General features: G+C 43.4%; 1 protein-coding gene across 2 annotated transcripts; it reads right to left on the bottom strand.

The window, feature by feature from the left end:
• Positions 1 to 533: 533 nt before the first annotated feature.
• Positions 534 to 25,429, bottom strand: INCENP (inner centromere protein). Of its 2 annotated transcripts, none has more exons than XM_079970206.1 (18): positions 25,198 to 25,429; positions 20,047 to 20,191; positions 18,412 to 18,519; positions 17,051 to 17,769; positions 15,609 to 15,645; positions 13,908 to 13,935; positions 13,258 to 13,348; positions 10,027 to 10,078; positions 8,011 to 8,125; positions 7,792 to 7,929; positions 5,845 to 5,954; positions 5,638 to 5,758; positions 5,183 to 5,305; positions 4,341 to 4,513; positions 3,742 to 3,856; positions 3,434 to 3,532; positions 1,997 to 2,147; positions 534 to 846 (listed from the first exon to the last, which is right to left on the bottom strand). In XM_079970206.1, the coding sequence occupies exons 1-18, from the start codon at positions 25,247 to 25,249 to the stop codon at positions 644 to 646; spliced, it is 2,580 nt and encodes an 859-aa protein (XP_079826332.1). In that variant the 5' UTR covers positions 25,250 to 25,429; the 3' UTR covers positions 534 to 643. The 2 variants fall into 2 exon arrangements, with proteins under 2 accessions (XP_079826332.1, XP_079826333.1); XM_079970207.1 differs by lacking the exon at positions 25,198 to 25,429 and adding an exon at positions 22,502 to 22,523.
• Positions 25,430 to 25,607: the final 178 nt, after the last annotated feature.

Raw genomic sequence — 25,607 nt, forward strand, 5'->3', positions numbered from 1 at the left:
CCACTGTATCATTAAATACATAAGTGTGATCATATTTACAAAAAGGTGTAATTAAATTGTGACACAGGAAAGCTAAAAAGGAGTACGTCTAGAATTTACGTCAATTCCACATCAGTTTCTTCTGATAAGATAACCTGTTCTTCATTCCACCTTTTCAATTTTTTACTTTTTCAGGTTCTTTTAAAATAGTGACAAGGCCTTGCACAGAATGCAATAATGACTGTCAAAATTTGTCAAGTGGAACTTATGTAGATAATAATCTCCTTTGGGAAATGCCTCAGAGCATCATCTATCATGGTATCAGCAGCTTGATTCTATCTAGCTTGGGCCATTAGACTTAGGAGTTTCCTTTAAATTATAAACTGGCATTCAGAGATCTGAACCTATAATTCCTCACTCTCAGCATGACATATTAACTACTATACCACGTAGACTCTTCCTAGCAGTTCAGTAAGTTAAATATAGGCCAAATGATTTTCATTTCAGCTGGCAATCTGTACTCTCTTCTCCCCATCACAGAGACAAAAACTGCCTTAGAAGTGCAACATTTATTAATATAAACAAGAAAAAAGGGACTCAACATTTAAAACAGAAATACATTTCTTGAACAAAAATACCACACATCCATGAGATCTAGAAAACATCATATCTTTAAAGCATATGGTACATTTCTGCCACCTGGGAATGGTGGAGAGTTCCACACTGCAGAACTGGTGCGTTTGAAGTAACGTGGCTTGCTCTTCTTGAATATTTCTTCTAGTTTAGGGCTCTTCACAACTCCAAAGAGGGCAGTGGTGTCAACTGGTTTGTAATACTGATGTATAATTGCCTGGCTTAGTAGATTTCCTAAGGGAAAGAAGAACAGCGTACAGTCAGTTGAAGCCAATTAACCAAGTTTTATGTGCCATTAATAATGCTCATGAAGAACTCAACTCAAAGATAGTAGGTTGCATCCAATGAACCTAAGAGCCTCCTGGATCAGGCTAATGGCCCATCTAGTCCAACATTTTGTTCTCACAGTGAACAGATGCCTATGGGAAACCAGCAAATAGGATTCAAGCACTATGGTTTCTCGTAACTGGGGACGTTCCACTGCTCTTGTGAAAGACTTTCCATTAGCACAGTCCATTTTTTTAAAAAAAGGCCAGCATGGACTGAATAGTCTTTTTTAAAAAAAGAAAGGTGCCCTTTCATTATATCCCAGACTCAGCTTTACAGAACAGAAATACTGGGCATCGATCCAGGGATGTAATTTTTATAATGTGTTCTACTTTTCTATACAGTAAGCCCACAACTTATGCAAGGGTTACATCCCTAAAGCCAAAATTGCATCTAGTCAAAACACATTGGGTTAAATGCCAGGTGGGATTGCCAATTTCATTTCCCTAGAACCCTGCCCCCTTTCTAATTTTTTTAAATTGTGATGTGTATAAAGCTGAATGCACTTAAGTTAAATGTGCATAAATAGTGAGCTTATTGTATTAATAAAAAGGTAGGTAGGTAGGTAGGTAGGTAGGTAGGTAGGTAGGTAGGTAAATAAATAAATAAATAAATAAATAAATAAATAAATAAGACGATGATGTACTATATATTCTCAAACGACTTGGAAGTACCAACACCTGATTCCTAGCACTTTCCTAAGTTGCAGGCTGGAAGTTTGAAAAAAGTTATCCCCCCCCCCCGAGAACAAAGAAGATATTAATAAACACTCAAGTACTTGAGCATAAACATTAAGTAGACAGCATTGCAAGCTTGGTTCGTCTATCCCAGCATCCAGTGGCCAGCTAAATGCCTCTTCCTCCTTTAAACCTAGTATTCAGGGGCATGCTGCTTCTGAACACACAAGTTCCATTCAGCTATCATGACTAATAGCAGCAGATAGACAAATTCATGGAGGAAAAGCTAGTGGTCTTCGCACCTTCACCATCACACCTTGAAGCAACCCATTCCATACAGTAATATAAGGAAAGATCAGCTATAAAGGATTCAAACAAACCAGTAGCCCAAGCAGGTATGGGCTTGCGGGGTTGACTCTCATCATCTGTTGAATCATCACTGTTCAAATCCATTCCATAATTATTCACATCAATCTTGGGCTGTTTAGGGCCTTGTGGTGTCATCGGGTAGGAATTACAGCTAGTAGAGTTCTGGAAAGAAGATGAGGAAAGAGCTAAGTCACTGGGTATAGAACCAGATTTTGCTGGCAAAGTTACAATCACGGAATTGTAGAGTTGGAAGGACCCACAAGGGTCATCTAGTCCAAACCCCTGCAATGCAGGAATCTTTTGCCCAACATGAAGCTTGAACCCACAACCTTGAGATTAAGAGTCTCATGCTTTACCAACTTAGTGTTGTTGCACTGCGCTAGAATCTCAATACAGCCTTTTAGGAAAGAACTTATTCTATCAGAAGAGCATGATGAATCACCACCACCTGACAAACTACAAGTCAATATGGCTAGCTTCACCCAGCAGCATGCCCCCCTCAATCAAAACACACTGCAACCAATCATGCCCTAGGCCCTCTGATCTCTCGCTCCACCAGCAACAAATCTCTTTTCAAAGTTAAAGAAGCACAACTTTTCTGACAATGGCCACATCATTATTCTTTAAAGGCCCCTTCTTTTATACAGTACAGCTTTCTCCGTTGAGATAACCAGCTGTCAACCAGCAAGAAGCTGACGGTCCAAAGCAAAAATTCCAAATTCCAGTTAGCGTTAACAGTTTATTTTCACACCAACTATAGCAAACCCCACTTGCCAACAGATCTGTACATATTCTCCAATGTGTAACATGTGTCTAAATATTCTTCCTCATTCACAACTTCCTCCTTTTATTGGAGTGTGTGTTTTAAATTCTGCCACTGCACTTTCATGTTATGTCTTTGCCTATGAAATCCAAGGGGGTGAGGGAGAAGAGATGGTAAGATTCTCAAAATTCTCACATGTATGCAGTAAGTTTACCAAGAAGGGGAAATAGGGTCAGCAACAAAAGAACCCCCCCCCCCACACACATACAAAGTGGGGAGCAGCACCTCAATATTTTGCAATAAAATTTTACAGAAAAGTATATGATTTTGGCCTGCTGCCCTTTTCAGGGTTTAAGATATATTGCTCCATTTAATGTAGCTGTTCACATAAGAGCAGCCTTCCCCAATCTTGTGCCCTCCAGGTGTTTGGACTACAACTCCTATCATGGGAGCTGCAGTCAATCTAGTGCTCCAGGTTGCAGAAGGCAGACTTGGAAATAACTGGGTCAGAAAAACATATGTGGGACTTTACGTTCAAAGCCTTTATTAAGTGGCCTCAAGGCACACTGAAGGTAATGTGCTTCTGTGGGTAGGCCTGTGCATTGCAGCACATGCTCTCTTATAGAGCAAGTCAACAGGGCCATCATTACTCCTTTCAACGCCTGATCTGTGGTTTGTAGCTCACCTCAATAACCACTGTTGTATTCAGTTGTTTGCTGGAAGCCTTGGCCTCAGCCTCAGAAGCAGCTTTCTCTCGCTTCTCTTCTTGTTGCCGCTGTTCCTGCTAAAACACAAAAAGGCCACACACACTGCTGTTGATAGGTCACTGCTCCCACCCTACACTTGATGACACAGTGCACTCCAGGAAGAAGCATACAGGGTCTGCCAATTTAAATTTCCCCTAAAGCAACCGGACCCAGATTTGGGGAGGTGAAAACATACCTTTTAGTGTAAGGAATATATTCATGTGATAGAAACATGAGAGCCACTTACCAATTTCCTCTCCTTTTCCTCTAACTCTTTTCTGAGTCGCTCCTTCTCTTTGGCTGCTGCTAAAACCTCTTTATGCAGCCGAGCAGCCTTCTCCTTCTCTTTCTGTTCATGCTCCCTTGCAGACAAAAGACACTTCATTACCATCCAAAGAAAGAAGGGGGTCATGACCTTAAGCATGACCTGTACACCCAGCATTAGCTTGAGCAGCACTCCCAACAGCCTGTGGCATACACCTTGGGGCTCACATCATTCCCCCCTCACAGCTTCATCCACAGCCATATTTTTTAGATTGGTGAAAAGAACACCTACCCTTTCCTGGGGTGGGCGACTGTTGAGGCCTGGCCCAGCTCCCTGGGGGTGGGAGAGCAGCCCCATCCTCCTTTTGGTGCTAGCTGCTGGCTTCAGCTATGACTGGCCGCGGGGGATGATGGGATCGTCTGCCATTTTTTAAAATTTAAACTGGCCAGTATTAGCCTTTGAAGGGGGCAGGGCATCAGCAGCAGACCAGGAGGAGCAAGTCTTCCCCCTGCCCTATATGGACTGGCTGTGCTGAGTGACTGGAAGCCTTCAAGTGGGTTGCTCAGTCATTCTGTTCTTACCGCTGTGCTTGGAGCCTCTCCTGTTCTCGCCTCTTCTCTAGTTCTCTCTCAGCACACAGCTTTTTCTCCCTTTCTAGTTCCAACTGATGCTGCTCTGCAATCTTTCTAGCCTTTTCTTGTTCCTCTTCTTCCCTTTTTTTCTGCATTTGCTCCTTGTGCCTTCGCTCTTCCTCCTGAAAAGATAAACGCAGCAGGCAAGTGCTATTGCCCTGCTTTGGGACTAATAATAATAATTTTTTAAAAATAAATTTATTATTTATACCCTGCCCACCTGGCTGGCCACTGGGACAAAAGGATACTGGATTAGACAGGCCTTTGATTTGACCCAGCAGGGCCCTCCTTATAAAACAAAAAACTTTTGCCAACTCCTCTTAGTATAATGACCTAAAGAGCTGTAGTGAAGTCATATAGATTATGCATAAACATCTGCATGGCATGAATCAAATCCTCAACTCCACCTGGGACAACCACCCTGAAGTATTCAGTTGCTATTCACCTATGTTTCATAGGTGAATAGCAACAGTGAATACTTCAGGCAAGACAAACTTATAAATTAGACTTAGATTCTTAGTAAAGTTTCCCCTTCAAGTTGTCAACCTCTGAAGCTTGATGAAGAGGCAGACATTTATTTATTTTTTTAAGATCCTTAACTGGAGCTATATACTATGCTAAAGTAGCAGTTACCTTAAAAATCACTACAGATTCGGTGACCATGAAAGACATAGAAATACTTGAAAGAGTAGCCTCTTTAAGTCCTGCAGCTACATGGCTTTGGATTTAGCCTCAACAGGGGTGTGCCTACTGTCCTACATGGCCAGCCATCCCCACACCCCTGCCCTTACCAGCTGCAGAGCTCTTTTTTTACGGGCATCTTCTTCTTGTTTCCGCCGGGCTTCAAGTTCTTCCAACTTCTTGGCAGCTACCTTCTTCTTAACTTTGTCCTCTGCCAGTTTTTCCTCACGCACCTACAATAGGTTGTGTATATCTTGCCATTATACGGGTCATGTTTCTTTTAAAAACAAGATAAGCCTAACACAGTAATGTAAGAGATATGTCCTTTATAACAACCAAACATTCTAAGCCCTTCACTGTTTTAACAAGACAAACACACGGAGGGAGGGACTTGTTGGGTTGATAAGACCATCAGCACAATCCTAACCAGGTCTACTCAGAAACTAAGTCCTACTGAATACAATGGGGCATATTCCCCTGATGAGAGTGGTTAGGATTTCAAAATAGATAATTAAACTCTGAAGAACACGTTTCCAAAATGCTCTCTGGCCATATTCATGTTCACCTTCTCGTTTTTCTCCTCATGCTGAGCAAGCTTTTGCTCAAGCCGCCTTCTCTTCTCTTCTTCCATCTGCTCCACCCGTTCCCGAGCCTGCAACACCTTGCGGAGGCGATCTTCGCGCTTCCTGGTGGCACACAGGAGTTCAGTTAGAAAAAGCTCCAAGGCAGAACTAGGAAAGGAGTAACTGGAAGGATGTCTATGGATGCATACCGCTTTATCTCCTCCAGCCGCTGCTTTTTCCCCTCCTCCAGTTTCTGCCTCCTTAGTTGTTCTGCTTCCTCCCTCTTTCTTTGAGACTCTAACCGTTCTCTTTCCTTTTGCTAGGTAGGGACGGAAGTTCATTAGCACACATGAATAGAATGATGTGTCTGTTAACAGTTACTGTAATATGGAAACCCACCCCTGGTAGAAGACAGGCAACAGAACTGGAAGGAACTATTCTCTCCACTGTGGCAAATGTTCCTAACAGTGAAAACATCCTTTGTAGTGAAGGTGTAGTAGCTACAAAAAGAGCACAAATTTAGCCACCATTTTTTCCCAAGAGCAAGATAGGCAAGAACTGCTCAATCCCTCACAATGCCTGTTCTACACTTCTTCCCTCCCCCCCCCAGCTAAATCACAGCAAACAGTTAGTGATTAGACAACACTCTCCATAGTACTTGAATGCATTGTTAGACCTAGAGCATGCATCTTTTACTTATTTCAGAAAGGCTTTGATGCACCTTATGGTGGATTGGGTAGGAAGAATCACATAGCAACACCACACTGGTATTTCTGTCTACCTTCTTGAAGTATTGCACCCTACACTTCCTAATACACATGCAGTCTAGAAATGCCCAGACCTCAGGCAAGCCATCAAGTGATTTGACAGGTAGATCCAGCACAAGACAGGGCTCCTTTGCCTTCAGTTACATAGAAGCAGATGCTATTTCCACTATCACCATCACACAATATTGACAGAAGCAACACACCTGCAAAAATTCTTTCATTTTGGGTACTTCTGTCAATATCCATGCATTAATAGAACTTGTAAGGAGTATAAAAATGCAGCAGCCAATATGATTGGGCTAGCTCATGGTTAAAAAAAAAAAAGTTTGATCTACTGCCTTAGATGAAAAAACGAAGCTGATAGCTAACCTTAGCCTTTTAATCTGCCCAAATTAAGCTATGTAGTTATGATCATACCATGTAAGTGTGCATAATGGAAGTGAAAAAGCTCTGGACCACCAGAGCCAAGGCCAAGTCCACCAATGCAAACTGAACTAAGATCTTAAGAATGCATCTAAGTTTCTTTTTTGCACTTTATTCTAAACTTAAAATAATTAAACAGAAAAAATGTTAAGACATTCAAGAGAAGAAATGGCAGTTATTGATTATCATGTTTTGAAATGGTTGTGGCTTTCTTACTACAGGGAACAAAATAGCACAATGCTACTACCCATTATCTACTTTTTAGTAAGATTACCCTAATAAGCACTAAATAAAATGCTAGAATTCCACCTTAAAAAGAGGAAGCAATGTTAAGTCACTATGCAGGTTAAGAATGCCATTAGATAACACACCATGTTAATGATATACAAATACAGCTACTGTGAGACCAAATGTTGTTACTTACAACAAACCCCCGCTGTACGAAGAGAAGATTGAGAAATATTTAATGCCTTTGGAAGTTAGCACCCAAATTATCAGTATTTCATTGCCAACAATACAAAAGGACTAGACCACTAGTTGATATAGGATTTGCCCTATTCAACTCTCTTCACCAAATGACAGCAATCTGCCATGCTTCACCAGTCAAGCCCTGTTTAACCCAAGAAGAAGTAATGGATTTAACCAAATGGCATGCAATAAACTTATGCTAAAAGATAATTGAAAAGCTAAGCTACGGAGTGGGGATGGAGTAATTCACAACCTGCAGTCAAAGACATAAGCTGGTTAGCTCAACGCAAAGGAGAAATGTTGCTCTCATTCAATCCAATGCCAGTCCTTTCAGTCTCTTAAGCCCTCTTACTCTTACAGCTCCTCCTTCCCTTAAGCCCATGTGAAGTTTTTGTACAATTTATTTCTTACATTTACATCCATCCTTTCATCCTAGGAACTCAAGGTGATATACATGGATTTAAAAACAAAACAAAACAAAACAGGACTTCACTCTACCTGGGGAGTGGCCTGGATAGGAGTGTTTTGTTTGATGAATGATTTCATGGTTGCACTTCGACTCAAAGAGCCAGGGGTCATCATGAGCACTCGGTTCTTATGCACTGTATGCAAGAATGTCTTGAAAGGACGGACAACCTGAAAAATACAGGAGATACAGTCCTTGGAAGGCAAATGATGGGACCTGGTTCGCTCCCGAAGATGGAATTCTCGACTTACTTTGCTGGCAGGGCACTGAGGAGATACAGCCCTTTTCCTTGCAGGGGAGAAGTCCTCCTCTGAGTGCTGTCCTTCATCTTGCTCATAAACTGCTCTTTTATAGCTTGGCTTCCTCCTGTAAATATTAAATATCAATACAGGGCTCGTTTCATAGGATGCACCAGCAGAGAAATCAACCACCTCCTTGTCTCAGAATTACCATGGGAAGTACAGGACTCTGGCTCCATTCTCTGTTGCTTAGGGTCCTTTGAGGCCAGAAGAAATATAGCTGCTCAGTTGAGTATTTTAATTACCGTATTTTTCGCTCTATAACACGCACCTGACCATAACACGCACGTAGTTTTTAGAGGAGGAAAACAAGAAAAAAATATTCTAAACGAAACAGTGGATGTATGATTTTTGTGGTTCATGCTGTGGTCACAGACATGTGATCTGACGGTGAGTTTGGGGTAGCCCAATGCAAAAATCCTGAGGATCCATGTGGATCCATGCTTTGTAACCACGTTTTTTGCGCCATTGCGGCCCCATGAAACAGTGGGTGCGTGTGTTTTTTGGTGCAGGCTGTAGCCATGGATATGCTATGTGATCTGATGGTGAATTTGGGGTGACCTAGTGCAAAAATCCTGAGGATCCATGTGGATCCGTGCTTTGTAACCACGTTTTAAGTGGGGAGGGAAGGAAAAGAACTCAAGGGACAAGGAGCACGCGTGGGGGGTGTGGAGAAGGATGCTGCTAATAATGCAGGAGAGGCTCCTCTCCGGCTTTGCTCCTTTAGAACAAGCAGGCTCTGCATCTCTCCCTCCTCTCCGGCAAGGAAACCATGATAGTAACCACTCTGAGACAAATCAAGAAAAATTGCGACCAACACTCTCCCCCAACAAGTGCAGTGAGGTCAAAACACACACACACACGCAGAGAGAGAACTGGCCCTAAAGTCGCAGGGCGCTGGAAGTCGCAGGGGCGCTGGGGGAGTGAACGGGAAGCAAGAGAAGGAGAAGGAGCCCTCTCACACACAGAGACACACAGAGTGTCAATTCTAAAGTCGCAGGGGCGCAGGGAGAGTGAACGGAAGCAAGAGAAGGAGAAGGAGCCCTCTCTCACACACACAGACACACAGAGTGTCAATTCTAAAGTCGCAGGGGCGCAGGGAGAGTGAACGGAAGCAAGAGAAGGAGAAGGAGCCCTCTCACACACACACAGAGTGTCAATTCTAAAGTCGGAGGGAGAGCGCAGGGGCGCAGGGAGAGTGAACGGGAAGCAGGAGGAGGAGAACGATAGCTCAAGCACACACACACACACACACACAGCCCCTACAGTGGCTAATCCAAAATCGGACAGCAAAAAACTGCAGGCAGGGACAGAGAGCACAGGGTTGTTTTAAAGCAGCCAACCCCGCTCTGCTTCTCTCCCTCCTCCTGGCTAGGCTGGCTGAAAAGCTTTGCTGCTACTTAGCAGCTCAGTGGGGAGGAGAGAGGAACATAGAGGACGGGGTTGTTTTAAAGCAGCCAACCCCGCTCTGCTTCTCTCCCTCCTCCCCAGCTCGGCTCGCTGACAGGAGCCGCTTACACCCGCTTTGCTGTTTCAAAGCGAGCCACGGACTGCTCACAACTGCAGCAGATTCCCCCGCCATCTGTAGGCATTCGCTCCATAACACGCACAGACATTTCCCCTTACTTTCTAGGAGGAAAAATCTGCGTGTTATGGAGCGAAATTTACGGTAACTATCCTCTCACATAGGAGCTACCCATCAACCAGCCAATGGACCTGCTCTCCTATTCTCATGATGCTTACAGTCTTCTCTGAAAATCCTCTCTCTCCTCACAGGAGAAAAAAAACTATAAGAATACCCATCTTGTATCTTCCCTTCACTTCCTCTCCTTCCATTCTTCCACTGTTTAGATCCTAGCACCTTCAACCTGCATACAGGTGTCAACCAAACAGAACAATTAAGCACTTAATCCTCAGATATCATCATCTTGTTTTGCTCCATGGAGGTTTTGTCCGAAGAAAACATACCTAGCACTCTGGGGCTGCTCTTGCACCTCATCAGTCCTTTCAGAACTTCCCCCTGCATACAGAGAAAGAGAGCTACAATTAGTGATGGTGAAAGTGTTTTATGTAGCAAAGGCCTGAAGCCAAAGTTGTTTAGTCAACAAATGGATGAATACTTATAATTGTCAGGGCAGAGTTATTATTATTATGATTATTAGACCTATACCATAGATCTCAGGGCAGTTCACACCATAAAGTTACAATATAAAAAAGGCAAAATACATAATAAAAATAAGAACAGAAACAAACCAATAACCCCCCTTTCCACAAAACATTTAAAAGGGAATCGGTGGTAATCAGCCAAAGGCCAGGTTAAGGAGAAACATTTTCGCCTGGCACCTAAAGGTGTATAATAAAGGTGCCAACTGTACCTCCTTGGGGAGAACATTTCACAAATGGGGAGTACAGTACTGCAGAAAAGGACCATTCTCATGTTGTAATCCTCTTGTGCCTCTTGTGGAGGCACATAAAGAAGGGCCTCAGAGGATGATCTCAGGGTCTAGGTAGGTTCATATGGAGACAGGCAGTCCTTGAGGTATTGCTGTTCTGAGCTGCTGAAGGCTTTATAGGTCAAAACCAGCACTTTGAATGGGGCCCAGAAACTAAATGGCAGCCAATGCCACTGAATTCTGCATTAGCTGAAGTTTCCAAACCATCTTCAGAGACAGTCCAGCACTGCAATAATCTAACCTAGAGGTTTACCAGAGCACAGACAACAGTAGTTAGGCAGTCCCTGTCCAGATAGGGGCACAGCTGGGCCACCAGCAGAAGCTTATGGAAGGCACTCCGCATCACTAAGGCCAACTGAGTCTCAAGAGATAGGAATGGATCCAGAAGCACCCTCAAGCTCCATACCCACTCCTTCAAAGGAAGTGTAACCCCATCAAGAGCAGGCAACATCCTAGTCATTTGGTCTAGGGAACTGCCCACTAGCAGTGTCTCAGTCTTATTTGGACTAAGCTTCAGTTTGTTGCCTCTCATCTAGTCTATTACTAAGGCAAGACAACAGTCCAGCACATCCACTACCTCTCCTCCAGATGTAAAGGAGAAGTAGAGCTGTGTGTCACCAGGATATTGCTGACAATGTACTCCAACCCTCTGGATAACTCCACTCAGTGGTTTCATGTAGTTGTTGAACAGCACAGGGGATAAAATCAAACCTTGAGAAGGCTCCCACACATTGAAGGCTCCATGGAACTGATGAACACTCCCAAAGCAACGCCTTCTGGGAACAACCATCCAAGTAGGACCAAAACCTCTGCAAAGTGGTGCCACCCACCCATAGCTTGGGCAGCTGCACCAAAATGATACCATGGCTGATAGCATTGAAAGCCACTGAAAAGTCAAAGAAAATTAACAGGGACAACATTTCTCCTGACAGTGGTCCTCACACAGGGCAACCAAAGCAGTTTCTGTGCCAAAATTGGGCCTAAACCCCCAATAGATATAGAAAATCAGTTTCCTGCATTAGCGCCTGGATCTGATCCAGGAAAGAGACACAAACTGGTTGGTAGTTACTTAGATTTTCCAAATCCAGGGAGGATTTGTTAAGGAGTGGTTTCATCACTGTCTCCTTCAAGTAGGCAGGGACTAGCCCCCTCTCGCAAGGAGGCATTAATCGCCTCCCTGGCCCAGCCAGCTTTCCCCTCCCTGCTAGTTTTTAACCAGTCAAGAGGGGCAAGGGTAAGAGCCCTAATGTCACTCTGACCAATCCAAGCACCTTGTCCACATCCTCAAGCTTTACCAACTGAAACTCATACAACACAATAGGACTAGCCAGTGCTCTGGACACCCCATGAGATTCTTCTGCTGTAACAGCAGTCAAGATTTTATCCCCAAAATGCTTTGCAAACAGGTCACTGTCAGCCACTGTTGGTTCCACCACCTCCTTTGGGCCAGAATGTAAAAGGTCCTGCACTACCCAGAAGAGGATGCAATGGAGGCAGCAAATTATGTTGTCTTTGCTGCCTTCACTGTCACTAGGTAGGCTTGACGATGAACCCTCAGCACTGTTTGGTTGCATTCAGCTGGATCTTTCCTCCACTTACGTTTGAGTTGTCCCCCAGCTTGTTTCCTTGCCCTAAGCTCTGGAGTATACTATTTACTTCCCTTATAGACATAATTCTGATTTCTAGAATTTCAATATGTAGCAAATCAAGCTTGTGTAGACTCAGTACATTGGGCTGTGTATTAATGAAATGTTTCTTTAAAAACAGAATACTACTAATTGGATTTTGCAGAAGTGGCTTGGTGGAGCACCTCTTGGGTATGCCTGTCTTATGCATATTAATGGAAGCCCAGATGGGTTTCTTCACTTGCTTTCCAAGTTTATACTGAACAGCAAGAGGTGAAACCTACTTTAGACTAAGCATATTGCCAATACATGATGAGATTTCATCCTTATTCAGCAAATATGCAGGAATACATTCTGTGAGTCTCTTGGGACCTGGCACCTGCCTAGCAGGCAGGCATCTTCCAACATACGCAAGACCCTTTTTCAGTTGGGCAGGAAGAGGTTGATCTGAAAGTTGGGCATATTGACATTAGTCCCTTGTCATGGTCAGATCACTTCCAGTTGAGATTTATGAGGATGATTTGGCCTTGGAAGCTGATGGATCCAGTAGGTTTCCAGGTTGCTCCAAGGGATTTTCTGGCTGATATGACGTGTGCTCCTGTCAAAGCTCTGGCTGACCTCTGGAAATCTGAATGGCTCAGGCTCTTAACATGATCACCCCTGAACGCCACTTCATGGAGCTCGTTTAGCTCCTTAGTATACTCCAGAGCTTAGGGCAAGGAAACAAGCTGGGGGACAACTCAAACGTAAGTGGAGGAAAGATCCAGCTGAATGCCTGTGTATGTGACATAGCCAAGTATTTTTATAGGACCCTTCCTTTCCAAGACCTCATGGCAGCATACAGTGCTTCCTCACAACAATTTTTCAATGTAGATTAGTTCAAGAGAAAACTGGCTGAAGCTCACCTCATTAACTTCATGGCCAAACTAGGATTTGAACCTGGACTTCTCAAACACTAATACACCATCTACTATACCACACTGGCCAGTCAAGTCATTATTTTTGCTTGAACAACTGAGCATCTTGCAAATAATAGGCTTGTAAACTTGCCTTTCCTCAAAATACATTCTATCCAACTCACTGTTGACCTTCTCTGCTACTTAGCCAAGGAGTATACTGACCTTTGTCATCTCCATCTTGTTCCACAGGTTTGATAACTGCTTGCATACTGGCCTTGTGAGAACGAAGGGACATGCGAGGGTTCTCATCAACCTGCAGTAAAGGCAAATTCCTTCTCAGTACAAGCCCCTCCCATAGATGTGTAATCACTAGATAACTAAGTGGGCCCTTTAACGATTTAGCAGAAATAATGTTAGGCAGACTAAGCTGCTTCGAGTATCTCTAAAAATGATGTTGGCACTTCAGTGAGAGCCATAGGAAAGAAGGCATTCTAGGACAGCACTCAGGTTCACTAATGTGGAATCCAACATTCGCAGGCTCAAATGATGCAATCATGAACTTCAAAGGATTGACTGCAGATTAAGTCTGTGTGTGTTTAACTCTGAACGTGCAGTTTCTGTCAAAACATCTCATCCAGCATGTCAGTGTTGAGCAGGTCTGGAGGCAGGACAGATGTACCCTGAAGATGTACCATGGAATGCCATCCAACTCTTCCATGCACATTACACTCCCCCTTGCTTGAGTCTGGATGGTTGCTAACCACACAGTTCTATCCAAAAATGAGTCACATAGAATTGAGTGGGGCTTACTGCTGGGTAAATGGGTATTGGATTGTGGCCTTAAACTTCTTTTAGTCTTCTTTAGAACTTACCTTCTGAGATGGTGGCTCTATCATCAATCTAAGAGAGAAAAGGTATGCATATTTTTAAAAGTAAAAACTTTGCAAATTCCTTTCATGCTTCTATCTTGCAGCATGAATTTTAATTGGTCTTATCATTTCATTCTATCTTTAAATGCATTGAAGTAATGAAATGAAGTTATCAACCTATCAGCTGAACTCTAGCCTCAGCTCATACTAGACTACAGAAAGCCCATACAACACCTCACTGCTGCCATGCTTTCAAAAATAGATTCACCATTTCCTTTCTCTTCTGTCTGGGTACAAGTCTAGTTATTTAATACAATTTCCGCAAAAAATACATTGTGTATGTGGTGTCACTGACAACTTGAAACCTGTGCAGAGGAGGGTGGCCAAGATGATAAATGGTCTGGAAACCAAGCCTTATGAGGAACAGTTAAGGGAGATGGGTATGTTGTATTGAAGGCCTTAAAGGCATCCAGGAAAAGTAACAATACTGGCATTTCTTTAGACTGCAATTCATAAATTATATCAAGAAACCTTCTTACCGATCCTGCAATGCTTCAAAATGGCATGAAGCATGTCCGGTCAGGGGAGATGTAGGAGGTTATAAAAACATTCAAGTACTTCAACATAATGGCAGTGAAAAGCTTAGCGTCCACATTTATAAGTGCTATTGGTCTGTACAAGTCCACTTTTGTGGAATCTTTACCCAGCTGCAGAGTTTCTTAAAGCATAATGTCTGTTCCTTCCTTTTGCAAGATAGTCTACCTCTGCTCTTTTAACAGCAGCACCTGAACCTTTTACATTAAGCGATCGCACTTTCACCAATCTATAAGGTTCTACCATAATGTGGAGGGAAGTTCAGTAGGGCAGAAAAGAAAAGGAAGGAAAAGACAGAACTACCATGAGGGGCTGTTAATAGGGTCAAGAATAGTAAGACTTGTACTGTCAGAATAAGTACCTAGACTTTGACCAGATCTATAAATAAAATAGTGAACTCTGTAAACATAATTTGCCAAGAATACAGGCTTGGAGTCTCTTGGAGTTTCACCTGCTCAGGAGTCTATGAGCCCACTCTAAATCCATTGGAGACAGTGAGATTCATGGTCCTGTTGATTATAAATGCATCCATACCTCCCCCTCCCTCTTTTTCAGGTAAATAATGAAGGTTAAGGTTTTTCCACCTATTCTTCTAGCCTAAGTGATAGATAATCACTTGTCATTTGGAGCAATTGAATTTCAGACTGGTTTTCAAGGGCTGTATTCACAGCTTCATTAGTTGTTTTTGAAATTTCTTTAAGGTTCCTGATAGCGTGTCAAACCATCTTTCAAAGGGGGCTAGAGTAGTTCCCCAGTCTGAAGCTAGCACTTGCTGGATTTAGGTTATATAAGCATATGACACTCTATCATCCCACATTTAGAAAGCTGAGCTCCTGCCATTTGAGAGTCTGAGGCCTTGTCCAAGCCCTCAGAACAGATGCTTCCTCTCTTAAATCAAGTTTTAGCATTTTGCTTTTTGGACTTTGTAGTCCCCGGAGCATTACCTTATTGGAGCTGTAAACTGCTGTATGTTAAATCGCTTTTTAAAAGCCCACTTGATGTGTTTATCTTCTTGTGGTAGTTATGCTACCATTTAGCTCCTCAGTTAGCCACGTCTCCTAAATTCATCACTTTAAAAAATAATAATCTAAGATTCTAATTCCAACTCACCCAGATTCAGTAATTTCTTCAGCCACAGCAACATGACCTGAATGAGAAGAGACATGAGGTTACATCTCCAACAAAGTCAAATATCTGCAGAAGCATCCTGGCTCTTACACTGCACCTCACAATATATAACAGCATCCTGGACCTCCTTAAGCACCACTGGGATCTACCATGGGCTAAGGGACAAGTGCTCAAATTTTAAAATCTTCAGTACTGGAAAAATCGTTTGCTGTGACTGGAAAAGTTTTCGCTAATTCCGCCTGGTAAGGAGTCTGAAGCACATTCTCAGACACACACCTGACAATGGTTAATTTATACTCCAGGACTACTTTCTGTAGCATAAACAGAATGCATTAGCTTCCCTACATCACAAAATTGTCAGCAAGCAATAAGCAGAATGCAGGTGCTCCTTTTGTAGCTGGAGGATGAGAGTAGGATGTTGTGATGTGCTTTGTGAGGCAGTGTATACAGATCTCCTGGTGGCCACTATTTTTCTTTTATTTAAAATGTTTATTGCCCATTATTCACTGCACATGCTAATTCCAAAGCAGGTTACAAATTAACACAAATCTACACACATCACTGGCAGGCATCCCAAACATTTTATGACCATGCCTCTTCTCATTGGAGAGCCAGTGTGGTGTAGTGGTTAGGAGCGGTAGTCTCGTAATCTGGGGAACCGGGTTCACGTCTCCGCTCCCCCACATGCAGCTACTGGGTGACCTTGGGCTAGTCACACTTCTCTGAAGTCTCTCAGCCCCACTCACCTCACAGAGTGTTTGTTGTGGGGGAGGAAGGGAAAGGAGAATGTTAGCCGCTTTGAGACTCCTTAAAGGGAGTGAAAGGCGGGATATCAAATCCAAACTCCTCTTCTTCTTCATTGGAGCCTCTGGCTATGCACACATTTATGTAAGCACTTGGCAGTGATTGTTCCACAGCAGCTTCATGTCTCTGGATCACTTTCCTCTGAGATACAAAGTTGATGCATCGCCCCAAACTGGCAGAAGACCTACCTTCTCAGCTGGCAACTGATGGGCAGCAAGTATGGGACATTTTGGCAGCATCCACCTATCCCAAGAACCAACTATTGCTAAGTGCCCCCAAACCTAAATGATAGCAGGTTTCCCCTAGATGTACTTAAGGCCTGCACCACATGACTTAGGATAGGTTTAAAAAATAGGAAGCAGGTGTTTCAAGACAAAGTCTCACTGAGTATAGAGTAAAATTATTCCAATACATCACCTTCAATTTTAAACCTTACTTTTGCCTTGAGTTATTGGAAACTACAAAGGAAGTTATCAAGAGAGTGGAAAGAAGCCTAACCAAAATAATAAATAAATCTTAAATATTGGAAGCATTTTGCAGTTCATATCAAGCTAGCCTGCTACAAGGTAAAAACAGCAACACTTTTTTTTGTACTCTTATCTCACATTATTGAAACTTACAACTTTCATGCCTAGCAGATAATGACTGCTGGGATGTTTTCCGCTTTGGCAAAGACTTCCGACTAGATCTCCGGATCATTCTTTCCCTTTTAGTACTGAGTGAGTATCTCTCAGCCATAGAGGCTCTGGAGGACTTGGAGGTCCTGCTTATGCGGACTGAGCGACGGTTTGCTTTTGAAGTAGTGGGTGCTTGTGAGCTCTGGTTTAACTTCTGAGCAGCCTCTGATTCAGAAGCCCAGCTGTCCTCTTGGTTCTGGGCACTTGGTTCTTGGTTCTGAGTGCTGGATTCTTTGTTTTCAGTGGCACCGGCTACGTCTGCTATTTTCATCTTGCATATTCCCCGTCCCTCTTTTATTTTGGCTTCAGGAGTTTCTTTCGCCACAAGGCAAGTTTTGGTCAAAGGTGATCTCTTTATAGGAGACCCCTCCTCAGATAATTTAAGAGTCAAATCAGCTGTATCTGTCTGAGGTAGCACTTTTTTTGCCTGCAGTTCTGCACTACGCCTCTCATTAGCACTGATTACTACTAGTGGTAACCGATCTTTGGCTAAATTGAAAGATAGTTTCTTAAGAGAAGCATCTGAGACTCTGGCAGATGAGGCAGCCCGGGATCTAGTAACACGATGACAAGGGGAGGCATTCTCTACATTGATTTCCAAGTTTTTCCGACTTCGGGTAATACGTTTGGAAAATAACCGAGTACTCTCTCTTCTTGACAACCTGATAAAAGAAACACATTGTAAGGAAAGCAATGGGGACTAAGCTCACTGCATGCCAAAGCTGGCAGAAATGGAGTCATAAAACCAATTTGGTGTTGCAAGGGACAATAGTGTAGCTGAACTGAAAAATCCTAGACAAACTGAATGAGAAATGTTACATCAACAATTTACCACTTATATATCATTCAAACCTTGGGCTGATTAAATTACTGTGAATCAATATTTATTTTAAAGATTTATACCTTGTCTTTTGATTCAGGGTAACTATGTTGCTTACATCAGACAACAGACTAAGAGACTGGCTGATGGACAGGGACAGACAGAGGGATTCCTTTCAGATTTGCAGTCCTAGGACACCTGGTAGATGGAGTTAGGAAAGTCCTATCCTTGTTGTGATGTGCTTTGTGAGGTAGTGTGAGGAGATCTCCTGGCGGTAATTATTTTTAATTTTAAAAAACATTTACAATCCATCCCTCATTACAAAAGCACAAAAGCACACATTTTTAAATCTTCAAAACATATTTAGCTAGTCAAATAAACACTGCAACCCAATCTAGTCATTTTCCTGAAGTAACAACTAGGAATTTTAAACATTATCTTCCAGATTATTCCCTGCTACTTAGCCCACAAATACATTCCCTACCTCTTTGTAGCAAAGTGATCATTCTTAACAGAAGAAAAACGCTTCTTTTTCCTATGACTCTTCTGTGATGGTGTTTTTGGCATCAGCTCAGGTTCATCACTGGAGCCACTATTTTGAGATAAGAGCAGCAGTTTAAATTCTGGTCTGCCAAGTGCCTTTACCTAGGAATATTGCCAACTACTCACTGAATGGCAATTTCTTATTTGAGACCAATTCACACAATTCATGCTGTAGGATTGGAACAATCAAGGTATCGATTTCTACAGAGGTCAAGCTATTGGAGACCGAGAATGTCAACATTTTCCTCAGAAGCAATGGCTTGATGACAGGCTAAAATTGAAGGTATCCCACTTTCATTCAAAGTTCATCTTTCAAGTTCTCATTTTGGTAAAGACTAGGAAAAAACATTGTTTGAAGTTCAGGATATTGTTTGCAGCTTGGGATTCTTTTACCAAAGCCAGTCTGGTTTCTGACCCTGGCACAGCATCAAACTTCCTGAAACCCAGACACTGAATAAGATGGTAGCCTGATACAATAAAATTCTGTACTGTACTACATCTGACGGAGTAATCACTTTGTTGTATACTCCCACATGAGAAAACACATTAATACTGTAACATATTCTCTAATAATATAGCATATGAGAATTATATGCCCTACAATTGTAGCTTTAGCTTCCAAGTATGTAATTTCGCTTTGGGGTAAAACCAAAAAGCTCAACAACTTCAATCCTAAAAAAACTTTGGTCAGCCCTCACGGCCCTTCACTTCATCAAATCTTTTTGAAAAAAGTTTGGACACCACTGACTTATGGCAACCAGCTAACATCCAACCAGAAGCATTCATTCTGTCTTGCCAGAGTGGTACATGCTCTGCTTATCTCCCGCTTGGACTACTGCAATGTGCTCTATGTTGGGCTACCTTTGAAGGTGACTTGGAAACTACAATCAATCCAGAATGCGGCAGCTAGAATGGTGACTAGGAGTGGCTGCCGGGACCATATAACACTGGTCCTAAAGGATCTTCACTGGTTCCCAGTACGTTTCCAAGCACAATTCAAAGTGTTGGTGCTGACCTTTAAAGCCCTAAATGGCCTTGTATTAATAATAATAATAATTTGAATTTATATACCGCCCTATACCCAAGGGTCTCAGGGTGGTTCAGTATACCTGGAGCATTTCTACCCCCATTGCTCAACCCTCCTCTGAGGGTCTGCTGCTGGTTCCTTCACTACGAGAAGCGAAGTTACAGGGAAACAGGCAGAGGGCCTGCTCGGTAGTGGCACCGTCCCTGTGAAATGCCCTCGCTTCAGATGTCAAGGAGATAAAAAACTACACAACTTTTAGAAGACATCTGAAGGCAGCCCTGTATTGGGAAGTTTTTAATATGTGATGTTTTATTATGTTTTTAGATATGCTGTAAGACACCCAGACGGGTGGGCTGTAAAATAAATAAAGTAAATATCTTTTCCTTGCAGATTTACCGTTGCCTTGATTTAAAATTAATCTAGCATGGGTAACAAACCTAGTCTTAACCTATGGTATATACACAGCTTATGGGCTGTTGTGATTTCAATGGATTCATAGAACAAAAAACTCATGCTTTGGAGCACCATTTCTAGATCTCTTGCTCATACCTCGTAAACATCTTTTTAGCCTCTTCAATAATCTCATCCATCCACACACAGTCATTGTTGTCAATATTTTGTAGAAATTCAGCAAGTTTCTTCCTTGCACGTTCTTCCGGCATCACTGGGTTCCCCATCTTCCACATGGCTTGGCCTGCAAAAATGAAAGAGACTTCTTGCTCAAGGCACAAAAAAACAAAAATCCATTGATCTCCCCACAAATGGTAGGAAGTATATTGCAACAATGTAAAACAGCATCATGCTGCAAAACTCAAATGGTTTTCTCAACCTTCTGCCTGCCTCCTGTACCTCAAGGCCACTCTACATCTTAAAAACAGAAGTGAGCAAAAGGCAGCAGGATCTGTGGCTTTCACTACACATCTCTTGCAAAAAATATAATCAGACAGCCAGTGTCAACTGCTGCAACCTCTCACATGTTCCCATTAAATATTGTTATAGTGGTGGTGGGGAAACTATACCCTAGAAATTATTAAATGGTTGGATTTTGATTACTGGAATGTGAAGGGAGAAATATAAGCTGCAGAGAAATTCCTGAGCTAGCCTATGCAAAATGACCTGGCCAAGCTAGGGCTAACTAAAAAAAACACACCTGTCCAGACAGGTATTTGGAAGGTTGCCATGGTAACTGTGTTTGAGGCAACAGGAAAAGGGAATCTGGTAGCAATGGGTACTGGGGAAAAGAAGCAGGAAGAGGGCTGGGATCTATCTTTGGGTGGGCTATCTGCAGAGTTGGGTTGGAGAGATGCCTTGGACTCCAGGGCTGCACTGCTGTGGGGTACAAGTTCCTTTTGAAATGACCATGCTGTAAGGTCTGGAATCCCTCCATGCAGACTAAAAGTGTAAATAGGTGAATAAACCATATTTCTTAAAGCTACAGCAGCCTCTGCCGTGTCTCAATTTTCGAAAGGAACACAGACACTGTGTGAGTGCCTGGAGCCCCATGGACTCTTGCCACCATTCGGCAGAGAGAAGGGTAGGCACCCAACTATATGCCATTTTAATTTTTTTTTAAATACATGTTGTCACATACGCATTGGGACAGGAGGAATGCCTACTTCTGTAATGTGTGACACAGCCCTGAGGCTGCAATCCCATGTCCCTAAATGCCACAAAGTAAAATGGGTCTTGCTCCAAGTTAGACACAAATTTACAGTGTTCAAAATTAGCCAGGCGCCAAGAGCATTTTGCACCTATCTGCCACTTGCGACCAAGTGAAGATGCCTGGATGCCAGGATGGCACCCGACACCGCCACCATCTGGAGGTGCATGTCTGGGGATCATTGGATCTTGACTGTTTTCACACACTAATACCACATCCTGTAGAATTCTATCAGTTATCTTTTACCTGCACAATCAGAATGAATTTCAGGAACCAAATGCTTTTGCTGTGCAGCCTGAGCAGGAGTGGTGAACTATGCTATAGTTAACTGCTGTAGCTTGTCTCCACTTACCCCACCGCACTGCCCTGCTCACAGTTGTGAAAAATATTATGTTATGAATGGTCTGTGTCACCATTAAGAAAAATAGGATAATATATATGTGGACTATCCCTGGATAAAGTGACTTTTCTTCTTTAAGTTCTCAAAGTTCTGAACCTAGCTCAAGTTTGTCATCTGAACTAGCCAGATGTTTCACTGATAATCACAGCCAGCCAATCCTTTGAAAGACTTTAGAGCTGTCTTACCCAAAATGGTAGTTGGACATTCCATTTTGGTGCCTGTAACCTTGGTTTAAGGAACCATTTGGTGCCTAGTATATATTTTTGAGTTTCTAACACTGTCTAAATGCACTTGCTTGAGTATTAATAATAATAATTTTTATTTATACCCCGTCCTCCCCAGCCAAGGCCGGGCTCAGGGCAGCTTACAAGCAATAATAAAAACAAGTTGAATGATTACAACTTTAAAACAAAATTAAAATACAACATTAAAATAACGAAACATTAAAATATTAAAATGTAGCCTCATCGCATGAGAAGGAAAAGAAAAAAGAAAGAGAGGGAGGGAATCAAATTGGCTCCAAGCCAAAGGCCAGGCGGAACAACTCTGTCTTACAGGCCCTGCGGAAATAAATCAGATCCCGCAGGACCCTGGTCTCATGAGGCAGAGCATTCCAGCAGGCCAGAGCCAGAGTTGAAAAGGCCCTGGCTCTGGTTGAAGCTAATCTAACTTCCTTAGGGCCCGGGACCACTTGGGTGTTGCTATTTATAGACCTTGAGGCTCTCCGTGAGGCGGTCCGGTAGGTACGAGGGTCCTAGGCCATGAAGGGCTTTAAAGGTCAAAAGCAGCACCTTAAATCTGACTCTGTACTCCACCGGGAGCCAGTGCAGCTATTAAGGCCCTCACTGAACACAGAACTACTTCTGAATAAGGACACACATGATTGTAGTGCAAGGTTGTAAACTTACATACAAGATACATGCAGTAACAATCTCAGTTTTTACCTAGCATTGGTTTGTGCAAATATCTTTTTCATAAATAATGCTCCTCCTGATGTTAATATCCAGTGGATATTAAGCAAGCACTCAACCTATTTTTTGCACTACGCTTTTACACCTCCTTCAACGCTAGCTTTGCTTCCCCTCCCTATGGCCATTTTGCATGCTTCTCCTCCACCCACCTCCTTCCTGCCATTTCCGCTTTCCCAGAGATTCAAAAACATCACACACATGCCCACAAATTTATATTTTAAATAGATAAAATCTATTCCAGTTGAAATGGGAGCAGTTAATAGTAATCAAAGGAGAAATTCAGGTGCTACCATATTGAACTGGGGAACAGGTACCTCCCAATAAAAAAGCAGTCAGTCAGAAAAGACAGGAGTTCCCATTCTTCCTAGTCTGAATCTTATTTAGTATGCAAACTTTTTTAAAGAACAGTTCTTGAAAAGCACAATCACTCTGTATGCAAATCAAAGGAATGCAAGCCTTGGCATGAAGCTGAGTGCTGGAAATGACTTGAGAGATGTTTTCTTAACAGAAAGTATGTTAATCTTCACCAAGCCATAGGAAAATGCTACAGAATTGTTGCAAAACTACCTTACCTCAGACAGGCAACCAACTGAGTATTCAGAATGAAGTACACTACAGGGCTTTTAAAATTCAATTCCCTCTCTCTCAGCAGCAGCCACAGACTCTTCCAAACTGCAGTATGGAATGACAAACTACTTTACCTCGAATTTGCACTGACAAACAATTGGTTTTTAAAAAAATGCAAAAACAAGCTATTTCACATTTCACAGCAGAGTCACAAGCAGCATTGACACCTGTCTTTGCTGCCACCTTTTGCTTGGAGCACACAACTTAAAATTTTAGCTTTCTCTATTTCTATGGATGATTCCAATCTCCCCAGGAAAGGGAGACTTAATAATGGTTTATACGGAAGTGACTTTTTCTAACTTCAAATTCACCCTGCCTTTTTGATATCTCCATTTTTCTCCTCCCATTCCTCCTGTTCGGGCTTGCCCTGCTAAATTCAAACGGTACCTGGCAGCTGAATACAGAAACGAAGAGACTCTCTTGTTACTGAGAACGAGCTGATGGAGAGTAAATACTCCTGAACTTGTGTATGCTTACAATACAGTACCTCCCTGCAGCCTAGCCTGACCCTCAGCCCACCAGTTCCCGAAAGAGTCGCCAAGAAGCCTGGCATCCCCTCCGAATAGTTCCCAGGCTGCAACCCTATAAAAGACCCGCTTGCCTATGAGCAAGTTCTGCTGCACTGGGTGGAGCTTACTTCTGAGTAGACATACTAAAGGCTCGCGGGATATTATTTTTTATTATTTCTATACCGCTATATATATATATATATATGTATATATGTATATATATATATGTATGTATATGTGTGTGTGTGTATATATATATATATATATATATATATATATATATACATACATATATATGTATATGTGTGTGTGTGTGTGTGTATATGTGTATATATATATATATATCTCAAAGCGGATAACCACTTGATGCTTCTGCCTTGCAGCCCCCTCTGGGGAAACACCACGTCCTATAAAGAGGTTGGGGTGGGGGTGAGGAAACCTTCTGAAGCCCAAGGAGAGCATCCTGCAGCGAGCAGAGGAAAAAGGAGGCGGAGCACCAGCAGCAGCTACGACCTCTTCGCGCACCAATTTGCATTCGAGCCATGCAAAAAGAATAGGTTTTTGTAAGCTCCTGTCCATTCCCAAACACAAGCCCTGGTCAGTAGCACACTGGTGTTAGGCATAAAGGCCATGGACGAGAGCCAGTGAGAGGGGCGGAATGGATGACGCCTCGAGGGCCGGGTAGAGATGCCTGGAGGGCCGCATTTGAACACCCCCCCCACCCGCGCAAAGCTCTGTATGGCTCCTCAGGCGCCCCTCCGCTCCAGACACCCACCACGCCCGCCGAGACGCCACGTACACCCTCTCCCCGGCTCTCTGCCGCAGCCGGCCGAGCAACGGCCGGTGTCCCCAGGAGACCGACCTCCGAAAGCCTCCCCTCGCGCCCGCTTTCCCGCCTCCTCGGCTTGTAAACTCACTTGGGTGGGTTGGGCCCCCGTCGCTCCGCCGCAGGTCCCGTTTGTCCGGCCGCCGCACGAGTCGGAGAGCACCTCACGCCAACCGAGTAAAACCGCCCAGGGTTCGGTACGTCAGGCACGCCGCCCGCTCCTATTTTCAAAGAGCGTCACCGCCGCCGCGCTCCAATGGGAAGCGCGGTTTTTCAGAGCGGCGCCTGCTATTGGCTCAGACGCGACTGGGCGAGACAGGAGGGGAAGGGCTCGGAAGTCTTTCCGCCGGCTCGCTGCCTGGCTTTGAGTTTCCGCTTGGTGCTGGAGGGACGGCGGGTGGGCGGGCGGGCGGAGGTGACTGGCGCTTTCAAACTTGGGGGATTTAAACATCAGCGCGGGTAAACCGGAGGTAGCCGTTCGTTCTTGCTGCAACCTGAGGCTGTTGGCCTTCGGGGGGTTTTCAGCAGAAAATAACAAAAAATGGGGCAGGTCTGGGAAGAAAACCTTCACCGCTGCACTTTAAAAGGGCTTTACGTTTACATTTACATATGTAAATATTACATATTTGCGTTTGCATTGGTAGGACAACGTTCTCGTTTCCTTTCCATCGCGCACGGACACAAATGTGAGCTTACAAGAGCACGACCGCCTTTCTTTGTTGGTCCAGCTGCCCAGTCCCAGCTCCCATAAAGTCCCATACTTCTCCTTTGTCTCCAATAAGTAGCTGTGCCCTCATTCCTCCCCCGCCCCCCGCATCGAAATTCAAAAATAAGCAAATGGTCCCGTCATCGAACAAAGGAATGGTCTGGTCTGTACTATTTTTAAAAATCTCGAATTCGGGGCTTGGCAAACTAGGAAAGAATCCGTCTCCTTGTTCATCTCGGTCCGGCTGCTGTTCAAAGGGGTGGGGATGCAACGTCCTCTTTAAGATTTAACTTACAAAGGCTGCAGCCAATAGGCGTCGTCTATTCGTATAATCCGCCCTCTCTGCGCGTGAGCCGCGATGTAGCTGCGCTGCGGAAGGGGTGAGGAGGCGCGCGAGGGGGCGGGCGCTCG

Source organism: Podarcis cretensis (assembly GCF_951804945.1).
Source record: "Podarcis cretensis genome assembly, chromosome: 1".
Lineage (NCBI taxonomy): Eukaryota > Metazoa > Chordata > Lepidosauria > Squamata > Lacertidae > Podarcis > Podarcis cretensis.

Excerpts from the sequence above, each read along its gene's own strand:
- INCENP (XM_079970206.1), bottom strand. The coding sequence starts at position 25,249 with ATGGGACTTTATGGGAGCTGGGACTGGGCAGCTGGACCAACAAAGAAA. Across the intron at positions 20,192-25,197 it reads TGGACCAACAAAGAAAGGCG|GCCAAGCCATGTGGAAGATG; the intron begins GTCGTGCTCTTG and ends TCATTTTTGCAG. Across the intron at positions 5,955-7,791 it reads CTATCCAGGCCACTCCCCAG|CAAAAGGAAAGAGAACGGTT; the intron begins GTAGAGTGAAGT and ends GTCCCTACCTAG.